This window comes from Thalassophryne amazonica, chromosome 18 (genome assembly GCF_902500255.1).
Source record: "Thalassophryne amazonica chromosome 18, fThaAma1.1, whole genome shotgun sequence".
NCBI lineage: Eukaryota > Metazoa > Chordata > Actinopteri > Batrachoidiformes > Batrachoididae > Thalassophryne > Thalassophryne amazonica.
In genome coordinates, this window is record NC_047120.1 from 33,131,051 (window position 1) to 33,145,990 (window position 14,940).

The following is a 14,940-nucleotide window of genomic DNA, read 5'->3' on the forward strand; positions in this document are numbered from 1 at the left end:
TTGGCACCACTACCATGCCAGAACACCAGGCTGTTGTCACCTTTGATATGACCCCCATACTTTCCATTCTCTCAAGCTCTTCACGTACCTTGTCTCTGAGTGGAAGAGGTACTCTGCGGGGAGTTGACAGTGCATGGGGTACGGCTCCTTCTTCCAGTTCGATGTGGTATGGTTCTTTCAGCTTTCCTAGCCCTTGGAACACTGCTGGGTAAAGTGCCTTGAAGTCAGTATCCAACTGTGTCACTTCATTGACTCTGTGCACCAGCCCCATGGCTTGTATGGCTGGCAGACCCAAAAGCGGTTGTGTCAGCCCCAAAAGCGGTTGTGTCAGCCCCTCTATGGCATACACCCATTGCTCTGTGGGTCGGCCTTTTGCACACAGTTTGCCCTGGAAGCAGCCCCCAACTTTCAGCACATTTTGTCCTGGGCCCACTAATCTTTTCAGCGGCTTCTGTAGCGGACCATCTCTCTCTGGATTGAACAGGCTTTCTGGTATGCAGGTCACGTCTGCACCCGTGTCGATTTTGAAGTTGACTGCGTCTCCATTCAGAGTGACCTTCTCCATCCATGCTTTGGTGATTGTTGTAGACACTTCCCCTAAGAAAGTATAGTCTGAATCGCTGTCTGACAGTACTTCTGTGACAGTATGCACTGCTTGACCATTGCGACAGACCACAGCATAATGTCCTTTCCTGTGGCACTTCCGACATTCCACATCTCTGGCTGGGCAATCCTTTCATGCATGTTTTCATCCCCCACATCATCCGCATTCTTTGTCACTGGGTGCATCACACGTTTGGGGCTGATGGAGATTTTATGAGTTGTTACCATTTATTTAATTAATCATTGCCTGCTTACATGATATTCAATGTAATCAAAAGTAGTCTGAGTTAAGTTTCTGCTTCTTGTGAAATGAACTGTATCAACTATCTGTTATCTGTGTGATGTGGGAGTGAAACCAGCCACAAGACTGAAAGAATATGTGTCTTAGCTGACTTGTTAAAGGATTCTATATTTATTATTGTCTGAATTATATTCTTTTATACTTCATTTACTCAATCATAATAATTATGTACCCATTCATATATGCTGCATTTAAGCTAAATGATTGCTCAGCCACAGTGATGAACTAAAGGTTGTTTCAGGACTCTGTTGACATCGAAACTTAACAGCTTACTCCCTTCTTTCGGTGAAAGAAACGAGCATGTTTCACAGGAAACCGTAACTCACAAGCAACCGTTCACCCCTCCCTTCCCCAAACGCAATGTACCCTAATGCTACGTTGTAAGGGAGAAATCCGAGAGGTTCATAGCAGAAAGAAATGCTCTTGTTTTTGTTGTTGTATGATAATGTTGATTCTGTTAGCAGGGGTAATATATTTACTTCATCATTTCCGGTTACAAGGGACAGCTAGACAAAGCGAAGCGTTTGCAAAAATCAAAAGATACATACCTAAACAGATGCTAGCACTACTCGATGAGATAAAAAACAATACCACAGACAATCCATTACAGCAAAACTCATGGTACAATTATGCAACAATCGTAGCTCAATCAGTTAATGAGACAGACTGTTATGTCTGTTCATACATCCCAATATCCAGCACACAACCAACTTTATGGGCACGACCATTTAGTTATGGTGTCACTGACTGTAATGTTCAAGCTATGTACGTAACAATGACTGGTGAGGATCACGTATATATGTCCAAAGCATACAGCGGATGGAATGGATCTCATTGGGGGAAAATTTATGACCCGTGTAGTCAATTAGTAACCTTGACTAGGATTAAGGCATCTGCACTTGTGGCCAAAACTGTTATAATACCCCACGGAATTAAATTTCCAATTTGTTATTATCAGGAAGGGAATGTATCAGTGGGACGGTTGACTGCTAAGAGATGTGTAGAGACTCGCCTAAATGTTGGAGAGTGTATTCACGTTAACACAACCAAATCTGAAACCCTATATTGTGGAAAGTGGGACAGACCCTCCTGTCCAACAGATCATAATTGCTTCAGGATAGCAAAATTATGGTTACCAGCCCGGAACGGAACATGGCCAGTGGATGACGTGTTCTGTGTTTGTGGTACACTTGTACCTGAATCTCCCACTGGGATGGGATGGAATTTGCGCCCCTACCCAGGTGTCAGATCACACCTTTGTCGTCACGGCCGAGCCCAAAAGGCCAGAAAGGATGAGGCGGAATTTAGACGACGTGGAGATTCACCAGGTAAAACACATCTGGCAGAGCGATGATGTGCCCGAGGAGTTTAAGATCTGGAAAGATTGGGAGAGGGGTGGTCTGTCCGTGTTGCCCTGGTTGGGTATTCCAAACTTACAGTTTCGATTACAAACAGTAAATTATCGATTGGCTGTATTCCTAAACGCGTCTCTCGTAGTCAACAAAGCCCAAAACAAACTACTGACCGAAATCCGTACAATGGTCCTCCAAAATCAATTAGTGTTAGATTTGTTAACAGCGGCACAAGGCGGAGTATGTGGAATGATAAATGCCACGTGCTGTACATATATATCTGATGAGATAAATTCTGATTCGGCACAACAGGCGATGGGGGTCCTGGAAAAAATGCAAAGTACTATGACCACCGAGTTTCAGGAAACAGCAGCACGATGGAGCCTGTGGGGGTGGTTTACCTCCGGCTCCTGGTGGCAAATATTGCTAAAATTCTTTATTCTTATTCTTGATTTTGATTGGAGTTTTGATTGTTTTCTCCTGCTGTGCCATACCCTGTATTAAGGCAATGGTTACCAGGCTGGCAACCAAGCTGTTTGTGCAATTACAATTGGCTCACACACCAACCTATACTTTTGAACCTCGAGGAGCCCCAGGAAGGATGTGATAATGTGGACTAAGGACAAGACACTTATGATGATAATTGAAAGTGTAAAGTAATGAAGTTATGAGTGAAAATGTGTAAACAAGTGCTCATGATGGATGAGTGAAATTATGCTGAATTATTGTCATACACTGTAAATATATTTATTTTTACACTAGCTAACTACAAATAAATTCTAAAAGAGGGAAATGATGGAGATTTTATGAGTTGTTACCATTTATTTAATTAATCATTGCCTGCTTACATGATATTCAATGTAATCAAAAGTAGTCTGAGTTACGTTTCTGCTTCTTGTGAAATGAACTGTATCAACTGTTACCTGTGTGATGGAGTGAAACCAGCCACAAGACTGAAAGAATATGTCTTAGCTGACTTGTTAAAGGATGCTACATTTATTGTCTGAATTATATTCTTTTATACTTCATTTACTCATTCAATCATAATAATTATGTACCCATTCATATATGCTGCATTTAAGCTAAATGGTTGCTCAGCCACAGTGATGAACTAAAGGTTGTTTCAGGATTCTGTTAACATCTAAACTTAACTGCTTACTCCCTTCTTTCGGTGAAAGAAACGAGAATGTTTCACAGGAAACCGTAACTCACAAGCAACCGTTCACCCCTCCCTTCCCCAAACGCAATGTATCCTAATGCTACGTTGTATTGTTTATGATTTTTTTCTTTTCTAATAAAAGAGCAAGCGCCGGAGGGGCGGCGGAGAGGAGCAGGAGAAGCAAGGTTGGTCTTAGGTTTGTACGCTCTCTCCGAAGCTTCTCCCCTTTGCGCAAAGCTCACAAAAGAGATCTCTGTCTAATGTCTCTTTTTATGTGATTGTGCTTTGAGAAACTGTGTTTTGCAGGATACGATCTCAGGCACAGTTTAAGTGCCAGGTCCAGTTAGGGCAACGGACCTGACATTTTCCTGGCGCCCAACGTGGGGCGTCGACACATCCTCCCTCCGTAACCAGAAGACAACGCGCCGCAACCCCATTAGACGGGGGAAAAGCCCACCACTTCAAACGTGGCCGGCGTTTTAGACTGAAGTCGACTCGTGGCTCGGAGGAGTATTGACGACGCTCTACGAAGCCACTAGAATCACAATTTTGACGTAAGTAAGGAGTCTTTTGTGTGAGATTGTGGACTTGAAGTTAATCACTGCAGTGTAACTAAAACACAGGAAGACCGTTTAATACGTGACCTGTGACTAAAATACAGGAAGACCGTTTAACACGTGACCTGTGACGGGAAGACAGATTTATTCTTGACCCGATGTGATGTTTGCCACAGGAAGACAGTTAACACTTGACCTGGAGGGCAATTCTAAGACTATTATTTACGTCAAAGAGAGACAACTGTGACAACGTGTAGGATTGTTTTTTTTCTCCAAATGATTTCACAAATTCTAATTGGACATTTTAAAAAGTACTGAAAACCCAAGTTTATCTGAAAGGGTAATGAATGATGAATGAATGGAATGTATGACTGGGAATGATCGTAAGCGAATTCCTGTAACTCCGGTTGCAGTGTAGCTTGCGTGACATTCCATATGCACAAAAACTCAACGGCGACCGCAAGGAAACAGAGGCAAGGTCGACCCGCCCAATCTAAGGATTTGGTAGAAGCTTGGTCGGCACCTCGCGGACGCGCCAGAGTCATTAAAGGGGTCTTGAAATATCACTGATTTAGATGGCCCTAGGCCTAACCCCCTCAGTGGTCTAAAATGGGAAACACACAGGGTACATTAAAACTCGAGGGCGACCCCAAATATATGGAAAGGGTCTCCCCGGGATCCACACAGTACTGTAAAGACTGGAAAAAGAAATATGGTTTCACAAATAAACTTGTGGTGGAAAATTGTCAAAAGGTTGTAAGTGACGTCACACTTCAAGTAGCCACAAAGACAGGAAAGAGTAAGTTAAAAAAGGAGGAAGAATTGAAAGTAGCGAAGAGATGGTTAGATGAGGCACAGAAGAGACAGAAAGCAATCAATGACAGGAAGAGTCAGAAAGGAAAGGACAAGATAATGTATGTAAGACCTGAAGATAATGAGACAGTGACCGGATGACAACAGCCACCATTACAGCCGAGACCACAACCTGGACAACAAATTGTACAACAACCATCACAGCAGAATTCACAAGTACAACAACCACAATCACAACTTACAGACTCTGGAAGTACACCCTGGAGATTGGATCTACATTAAAGTAATCAAAAGGAAATCTTGGTCCAGCCCAAAGTGGGAGGGGCCATTGCAAGTGTTACTAACAACACCAACTGCAGTTAAAATCGCTGAGAGGTTGAGTTGGATCCACCTAAGTCACTGTAAGATGGTAAAACTCCTTGACAACCCAGAGGAAAAGGCATCCAGCCCAGAGGAAAAGGTGATCTTGGGTGCATCTATCCCACTACAAAGACAAAGACCAAAGGTTGAAGCAGACAAGTAACCAGCTGTGACCAAGAAGAGGCCTGTCAACTCAGACCAGGATCAGAAGCAGACGTACTACAAGCTTAAAATAAGAGCACTGAAGCTGACGTGACCAGACCAGGAGACAGAAGGAGACGAAACTGCATCTTTGAAAACAGGAGACAAGACGATCCTGTTCTATTCCTGTGCACCTGTGTTTAAAAGAAACGTCAAGAACAGGGCACAGGACAGAGTACATGACACATAAGTCCACTTGCAACATGCCTTACACATACTGATAATAGTACAGATTTATGCACTGCAACTGAAGGGAAATAACAGAAAAAAAAAAGGTTCCAGATTCCCTCAGTCCCTTGCTGAACTGAACTGAGACTGAACTGTCACCTTCAGCCCCTAAGCCCAGACAAACTGCACCTTTTGAACTGTCACTAAAGATGACGCCTGTACCAGTCAACATGAAGGACGAAGAGCTCCTGCTGAGGAGAGAGTTAGACGACGTAAGGGAGAAATCCGAGAGGTTAATAGCAGAAAGAAATGCTCTTGTTTTTGTTGTTGTATAATAATGTTGATTCTGTTAGCAGGGGTAATATATTTACTTCATCATTTCCGGTTACAAGAGACAGCTAGACAAAGCGAAGCGTTTGCAAAAATCAATAAAAGATACATACCTAAACAGATGCTAGATGATCTCTGTCTAATGTCTCTTTTTATGTGATTGTGCTTTGAGAAACTGTGTTTTGCAGGATACGATCTCAGGCACAGTTTAAGTGCCAGGTCCAGTTAGGGCAACGGACCTGACAGGGGCCTTTGTTTCCCTGTCTGTTGAAAGTTATTTCCTCTTCTCATTGTTTTGATTGCGTCCATGTTTGACTGGACTGATGCACCGTGTAGTATTGCCTGTTTCTTAACAGTCTCACTTGGTCTATTGCTTTTTGTAGCGTCAACTCAGAGTCCATTTGCAGCTTTTCGGATCATTTTCTGTCTTTTATCCTGACCACAGTTCGGTCTCTGATGAGCTCCTCCTTCAGTAAGCCAAATTTAGTGTTCTGCTAGCTTGTGAACTTCGGTGATGTAAGCTTCTGAACTCTCCCCTTCTTGCTGGCATCGCATATTAAACTGTGCCCTTTCGAAAATCACATTGTGTTTGCCTATGAAATGTTTTTCCATCACTGCTTTAACTGAGGCATATTTCTTTTTCTCTGCAGTAGTGATCCGCAGTATACTGAGGATATCGTCATCCGCATCCCCCATAGCATATAGGAGAGCATTTACCTGATATTCCTCATCTTGGTCGCGTAATCCGGATGCAACATGGAATCTATCAAATCTTCGGATCCATCACGGCCAGTCAGACGGTCTCGAGAAGTTCTGGCTGTGTTATTTGTAATGAAACCGCCATGCTGTGTCTTTTCTGTTTCACGTTTTGGAACGGCTAGTAAGCTCCCTGTAGTTTAGCTGAGTTTCCCGCTCACCGGCTTAAGCAGCTTCACTGGCGTTCCCCTTCGCTTTCGTGCGCGTGCCAAACTCCGCCGTTTCTTGCAGGTATATCCCTCTTTCGCCGTGCCCGCAAACGACTTAGCTTTTCATCTAACTCCGTTTAGGAGATATGTGTCCTTTGCCAATTTCTGACACATGTATAATAAAGATGAGATGGACTTGAGGTATGTACAGTGTACACTTTACTGATCGTCACCGGAACTTTTTACAGCTACACACCGCAATGTATTCTGGGTAGCGTAGTCACCCCGCAATGTATCTTGGGTAGCGTAGTCTACCCCGCTACACAGTCCACAAAATATTCCTCCATTTCTCTTTAGACCAGTTGATGTGTTCTTTGGCAAATTGTAACCTCTTCTGCACGTCTTTTATTTAACAGAGGGACTTTGCAGGGGATTCTTGCAAATAAATTAGCTTCACACAGGCGTCTTCTAACTGTCACAGCACTTACAGGTAACTCCAGACTGTCTTTGATCATCCTGGAGCTGATCAGTGAGTGAGCCTTTGCCATTGGTTATTCTTCTATCCATTTTGATGGTTGTTTTCCAGTTTCTTCCACGTATGTCTTTTTTTTTTTTTTGACCATTTTAAAGCATTGGAGATGATTGTAGATCAACAGCCTATAATTTTTTACACCTGCATATAAGTTTTCCCCTCTCCAATCAACTTTTTAATCAAACTACACTGTTCTTATCAACAGTGTCTTGAACGTCACATTTTCCTCAGGCTTTCAAAGAGAAGAGCATGTTCAACAGGTGCTGGCTTTATCCTTAAATAGGGGACACCTGATTCACACCTGTTTGTTCCACAAAATTGACAAACTCACTGACTGAATGCCACACTACTATTATTGTGAACACCCCCTTTTCTGCTTTTTTTTTTTTTTTTTTTTTTACTAATAGCCCCATTTCATAGTCTTAAGAGTGTGCATATCATGAATGCTTGGTCTTGTTGGTTTTGTGAGAATCTACTGAAACTGTACCTTGTTTCCCATGTAACAATAAGAAATATACGCAAAACCTGGATTAATCTTTTTAGTCACATAGCACTACTATTATTCTGAACACTACTGTGTGTGTGTGTGTGTATATATATATATATATATATATATATATATATATATATATATATATATATATATATATATACACACACACACACACACACACACTGTATATAAGTCCAGCAATGGTTTTGGTATCCCACAAATTCTCATGATGTCCCACAAAGCAGCATGATCGCCTAACTTAACTTTTTCAAAATTAGCAATACAGTATGGCACAAAGAAGTCATCTCAACACTCAATGAGTAAACACAGATATGATGCAGTCAGTCATTGGCTTCTTGGACCTGAATATGGTCTATTAGGTTGCTGAGCAACAAGCAGGTGACACTGAGTATTCTTGAGAATGGTACTTAGAATTACCATGCCAGGCACAGAGCAGTGTCATACTTGTAATTGTTACAGTCCGGGTGATGAGTCCCTTCTTCACATCTTTTTGGATTATACCAGTGTCCCAAATGGAAGCAAACTTTGGTTGCAACACCAGGAGAACATCATCACACCAACTGCAAATTGGATCCTTTCTGTTATGGTAGTCCTACCATTTATGGATCTCGTGTTGTGGTCCTGTTCTTGCGCTGCCATGATCACAGCCTCTCTACTGTCCTTCAATGCGGCCTTTGCTTGCTATTGGTAGGATTTCTTGATCTCAGTCACCCCTCTGTAAAATGGCAGTATATCTCATAGAGGGGTTTGGTCTTCCTTGAAGTCTCCTCTTCCTCCTCACCACCTTTTCCCTTCTGTTGTTGGAGATGTTCACCAATTGGTTTCTCCCGTGGGACTATCTTCATGTTGTATTCCTAGTTGCACCTTGTTGCATCCAGGATGACACTTGCGTATCAGCAGTTCTGTCATCCATTTGGTTCTTTTACAGTTCACAGGGACTGTAAATATATCTGAAAACATGGGGTCATTTAAACATTTCTGGATCACTGCATGTGCATGAGCTACTTCTTATGCACTTAGTAAATTGGTGGCTCTAGGATGGGAATGTAGCCGCCCTAAAAAGTTTGATTACCCCATCAGAAAAATTTACATTTGCCAGTCAAAATCCAATTTTCATCCTCAGTTTCTCAGACTTTTTGACTGGGCTGGGCCCCTGAGATAAAACATTTCTCAACATTTTTGATAATTTCTTGAGATTCCCTTTCTTGTAACATTAAACAAAGTGGGAAAAAAAATTCACCCCTCAATTAAATAGACTCCAAAAGTGAATGGGTCCTTTCTTGGTCCATATCCTACCCTTTCACCAAGGTTCAAGAAAATCTGTTTTTGCATATACCTGCCAAAATTGATCTCTAATCATTACAGAAATATATGTGAAGAGTTTGCAAAGGTACGTGCTCTCAGAGCATGTCTTTACTTTGGTATGGCAGCAGGATTAAAAATAGATTCAACACTTAACACTTAAAACAACTTGGTCCACAAACCAAACCCTGGTCAAACTAAGAAACAGTAAAATTACATTTCAACACCCAGAGTGAATGAGAATAACGCCACCTAAAGGAAAGCAGCCTCTCTGCTGTGTCATTTGTTAGTTTGTGTTGTTTTCCTATGGGTTTTTTTTTATTGTTCTTGTGACTGTCCTATGTCCATTCAAAAGAGTGATTATGATTTTTAACAGCAGTTGCAGTTGTTTGTGTTAATGAATTTACAGCATGTAAGTAATCACCACTTGAAATGTACTTTAAAAATGCATATTTTCAAATGTACTACATATTCTGTTGTCTCATCACTAAATAATCACACTCTGCCAAGAAATACAATAAAAATAATACCAGAAACCACTGATGTAAGCCTCATTTATGCTTTTCAAATGGTGTAACCCTCACTGCCCACATACTTCCATGCGTCCTTTACATCAGCAAAGACATTAACCAAACCATCCACAAGAGGGGACTGCACAAGCTGAAAAGTTTCTGACACCTAACATGGTAATTGGCAGAAGTCATCTTAATAATATTTGTGTTCAGTGTAGCTCATGAACTGGGAAAAACTGATTTTTTTCACGCTTTTGGATCTGACCACCATTTCTGTGGGGACACTACATCCTTTCAGTGTCCAAACAAGGCCCTAATGTTTCAGCTGCAACACAAACTTGCAAATAGTTAGGAAATCTGTGGTTAGGGTTTAATTTTTGTGAAACACAAAAATTAAAAATAAATTTGAATAGCTTCCAAACCACAGCTTTGGACACTTTTGGGAGTCTTGCACAGTAGCAGAATTCAGATATGGTCAAGGTCCAATTGTGAAATATTCACAAATTGCATGGAATATTTCTACAAAAGAGAAAAGCAGAGGCAGAGACGGTGTGTGAAGGATACAAAACTTTACGCTATTGTTAAATATCTTCTTTGCGCCCTTTTGCCTTGGATTGGGTCTCACTTGGACTGTGGCTACACTGCTCCCATGTTTTCCGACGGTACTGCACCATTTCACCTCATCCATAACCTTTATGAAAATGTACACAAATATGGACAAAATGAAGGCAATTGTCCGTATCCGTATTCAACGTTGAGCATAAATGAAGCTTCATCGTTTTCCAACCCAATGAGGACAGAGACGCGTTACGGTGATTACGCCCCCTGCGGGAGTGCATTGGTAATAACTTTATTGCAAAAATACAGGTTCCCTCTTTCCCAGAGCAACACCACCCCTGAAACACACACATTCTACACACACCCACAAACGACAAACCGCCTGCAGTGCTGAACTTCCACTCGCTGCCGCTCTGCATCTTATAATCAAAAACACACGCTTTCATCCTTCTTAGTCTGTTTACATTCAGTCGCTCGCATGCCTCGTCTTACACCTTGCTGCTCTCTTTTTGCGTTCCACTGGCTGAAACAGAATAACAGATGCAGAATAACAAAGTCAACGGGCAGAGCGTTGGCAGAGATTCTCTGCCAGAGTCAGTGAGAACGCTTGTGGGTGGGTGTGTCTGCCACCTGTCAGTCTCTGACCCAGACTCATAAGGAAAGATTGATTTGCATAGCGGACTCATGCGCTACAATTGGCTACATTCTCTCAAATACAGAACTGAAAGTATCAACAAAATCAAAAAAATATGAAAAGGAAAAACAGCAATGTTAAATTCACTCTGAGTTAAGTGCCAACCTTTGGTTTAGTTACATCAATCAATCAGCATCAGTAAATGGGTAAGTAACTTTACATTGGCCAGCTTTTATGAAGTATTTTATGATATTCAGTAAAACCAAGAGTTTAATTTATGCACTCTACATACGTCAGAATGATAGTAAAAGGGCAATTCAACGCGAGTGAACTGATTTGTAACATTTACAGCTGAAGAATAGTTGACATCTTTGTGGAGAGACTGAAAATATACCTCTTATATATATATATAGATTTATTTATCATATAAAGCATATCATGTCACTGTCTCAGGCTGAAGATAGGCATTTACACATCCGGGGTCTCCAAACCTGTTTTGTTCGAGGGCACAAAAATAAAGTGTATCAGTGTCAATTCAGTTTGTAAGTGATGCTGAAGTTCACCTGAGGCCTTAAAGGGGAACTCAGGGATTTTTCACCCTGGATCCTAAATTTAGATGTTTCTGGGTTCCAACTTTCACTCCCAGCAAAACCAATTTTAATCCATCTAGTACTGATTTAGAACACACTAAACAGCTGTACAATATAAGCCTATGGGACACGCTGAAAAATTTGAAGAAATTTGCTGCTTGTCACTGCTGAATAGGCAAAAATGTCATTGGATTAGATTAGTGTGTGGTAGCCTAAAAAAAATCCCCATGGAAATACCTGTTAAAATGACCAATTACACAGTTAGCTACTTACCTTAGCCTCCTTCATGTCAGATGGCTCCACTTTATATACTAAGTTATTACAAGCTGAGTCTTGATGAGGCATGTGTTCCTGTTGTAAGCAGAAGAATGAACCCTTTATCAGCAACTGACTTTTAATGACTTAGTGGAGAGTGGTCTTACCACATGGGAAAGAGGCTAATGTAAGTGGCTAACTGTATAATTGTCATTAAAAAGTTTCTTTACATTTAGGTGAGATAAACATGCATATTTGTACCTCTGTAGGGAGCTTCTTTGTGCTTCATACACTTTTAATGACAAATAAGAAGCTGACTTTGAGTGCTTCAAGCTTGCCCCATAGCCTTATATCGTATAGCTCTTTAGCCCGTGATGGTGTTCAGATTCTAGATTGTTACTGGAACCATTAAAATCTGTTTAGTGCCAAGTGAAAAGATGAACCCCAAAACATGCAAATGTTGCACCATGGTTGAGAAATTCCAAAGTTCCCCTTTAAGTAAAACATCACCCTCATAATAAGCACTTCACAGTCAAGGAGCCTTCACAAAGTGCACTTAAGTCACCGCTCGTCGATGAAGCCAAGATAAAGGGTTTCCTAACATACATTCTGTCATTCCTTTCCACGATTCTCCCTCCACAGCCTGTTTCTGGTGGTACAGCTTACTGAAAGCAAGCGAGAACCAAAGAAAAGACAGCAAGAAAAACAAACAAACACGCTGCTCATAAAAACAAAGCGCTTGTCTTGTTTCATCTCCCGGTAGAAACGGGAGAGCTGTCATTAGGTTCGGCAAGCGTATTTTTTTTTTTTTTTGGGGGGGGGGGGGGGGGGGGTTTGAAATTCCAGCTAGACACTTGTGAAGTGCACTCCGCTCTTATTTGAAATGCAGACACGAGGAAGTACCACTTTAAGTTTATCAATATTCAGTAATTGTCATTATCAACATTCCATAAGGTCTTATTAATTAACATACAGGTTCCATATATGGTGGGATGGGGGGTTTCTGTACACGACTTTTTGTTATTAGAGAGTTCAGTCTCAGTTGGGTTCACTGTGTGCGCACACAGGAGGAAAAAACTAATTCAAAATAAAAACAACATGGCTGTCCTGAAAAAAAAACCCCAAAACAAACAAAAACAGTTGTGTGCGTCCAACAGGAAATGCCCATGAAGAAAGAGGGAGAGGCGTGGCTACTTGGTAAGCGGCTCCCCCTGAGCTGAGGATCCCTTTCGATGATGTTTGCTGGGAGCTCGGAGTGAGCTTGGTTAGGCCACTAAAAAGTGATACGCTCGCTCGACGGATGGATCGCACAAAGAGACCCTGTGGAAAACCCTCCAGGGGGAGGCGAAAAACAACAGTCCTGGGAGGTCAAGGGGAGGCTGAGGTTCTAGTTGGGGGGGGGGGGGGGGGTGTCAGAGTGACTGCATAGACAGAATAGTGGGAAAAGGGTAGTTGGGACAAGAAGGCAAAGAGGGGCTAAGCGGGGTGCTGCAGGCGCTCGGGGAGGCTCTACGTCAGTGCAGATGTGCGTGCATGTGTTGGCGAGTGCATGTTTGGGCGAGAAGAGCAGCAAAAGTAGGTGTGGAGCCGATCCTCCGCAGCCAGTTCCAGCTCTCCGCCAAAGAACGCACCGCTGTCCTGCGAGGCGCAGAAGTGGGCGGGGAAACACGCTAGTGAAGCAGAGCGGGACTCCGGTCCGAGGACAGCTTGACCCCCGTTAGACACAGCCAGAAACTCCCCGCACCACCGGACAGCTCCTGGACCACACGAGAGGAGAGGACGATCAGATGAGCATGAAGGTTTACGTCCCGCTCAGAACCAACACGAAACGCACACGGCAGCTTTGAAGAATCTGCTGCTGCATGCTGGTGTTTCGTACGACAGCATTTTAGGGCCACATTGAGTGTTTTTTAATAGATTTCGAGAATAAAGTCATAATATTACGAGAATAAAGTCATAATTTTATGAGAAAAAAAACGCTGCATCTCAAAATGAGATCTGTGAAGCACTTTAAGTTGTACTACAGTATAGGTTTTACAAATAAGGAAATACTTCATCTTTTGGCCCATCTACACCACATTATCATTAGTATCAGAATTTTGAAAAGAATATGCAAGAACATGTGTCTATTCCGGAGGAGGAACCACACGGACTTCGCCTGTAGTTCCGGCTCTTTGAACCTCCCAAAATCGCCTCTTTCGTGGAGGAGGAGATGGCTGGAACGCACAGTCTGCAGGGTTACCGCTTTTCATACAAATACAACTTTATTCTCTTAATATTATGACTTTATTTGTGTAATATTACCGTACAAGTTTTTTTCTCATACAATTATGACTTTATTCTCACAATATTACAACTTTCTTCTTGTAAAATTGTTACTTTATTCTGAAAGTCTAAAAAAACAAAACAAAAAAAAGTGGCCCTAAAATGCCGTCGCAGTTTCGTGGGATTACTCGAGTGCAATAAAAAAGCTTTACAAAATGATTTTCATAAAGCATGGATAGAGGTCAAAGCTGGAATTTTAAGCATGATATTTTGGGGCAGAAGAGGAACAAATGTAAAACATAGTATGATCTGGCATAATAACACAATTTTACTAAAACTTGATGAAAACTTCTATTCCATTCAATTTTAGAAATTCACACACAACAGCAAGGAGCAAAGATGCTGTAAAAGTAGCAGGCGCACTCAGAGAAACACCCACACCTCACGGTTGTCACCAATTCATGCAAATATAGTCTGTGATTCAGTGATACTGTACCATGGTGCTGTGTGGCCTTGACAACTGATCAAGAGTGAAACTGTTCTGACTTTGAGTTTAACCTTACAAGGTCGCCCAAGGTCGAAGTCATACCCACAAATTGAAAGGTGACGTGACTTAAACACAGGTGTATCTTTAACGGATTCTTCAAATTAACCATTCTAAATTAGTTTGTCACTTCAAGGTGACCCAAGATCAAATGTTACAGAGAAAGGTAATGCATGACTTCCTACATGTACCCCCAATATAGGAACGAGGAGAAACTTATCACACCGTGCAAAAATGTTAGGTACCAATAACATCTCTGACACTAAAAAGATAAATACCAAAAATTGAGAAATAAATATAAATTTGTGAGCTCTTTTTACCTTCAGAAATGCACAGTTTTTTAGGTGACATTTAACAACTCTTTAGAAAATCTGGTTGTATATCCTATTTGTTTTTTTGTAATCATTTTATTTTTAAGTGCTTCCAGGCAGTACACATGCAAAGAAATCAAGATTTGTTTTACAGTTTGGAAAAGAAGTTTGTAA

The 14,940-nt window shown here is 41.6% G+C and overlaps 1 protein-coding gene and 1 long non-coding RNA gene across 2 annotated transcripts in view; both read right to left on the reverse strand.

Annotated features, from left to right (window-relative positions):
- Window positions 1–521: 521 nt before the first annotated feature.
- On the reverse strand, window positions 522–12,740 carry LOC117530192. Its single transcript, XR_004566220.1, has 3 exons — window positions 11,486–12,740; window positions 5,663–5,673; window positions 522–534 (listed from the first exon to the last, which is right to left on the reverse strand). It is a non-coding gene; the product is annotated as an uncharacterized LOC117530192 (long non-coding RNA).
- Window positions 12,741–13,100: 360 nt separating this feature from the next.
- The window catches only part of usp54b (ubiquitin specific peptidase 54b), a 206,017-nt gene continuing 204,177 nt past the window's right edge, over window positions 13,101–14,940 (reverse strand). The window contains exon 20 of the mRNA XM_034193455.1: window positions 13,101–13,403. Coding sequence (XP_034049346.1) covers window positions 13,317–13,403 — 87 coding nt within the window. The 3' untranslated portion in view covers window positions 13,101–13,316. The remainder of the gene's footprint in view (window positions 13,404–14,940) is intronic.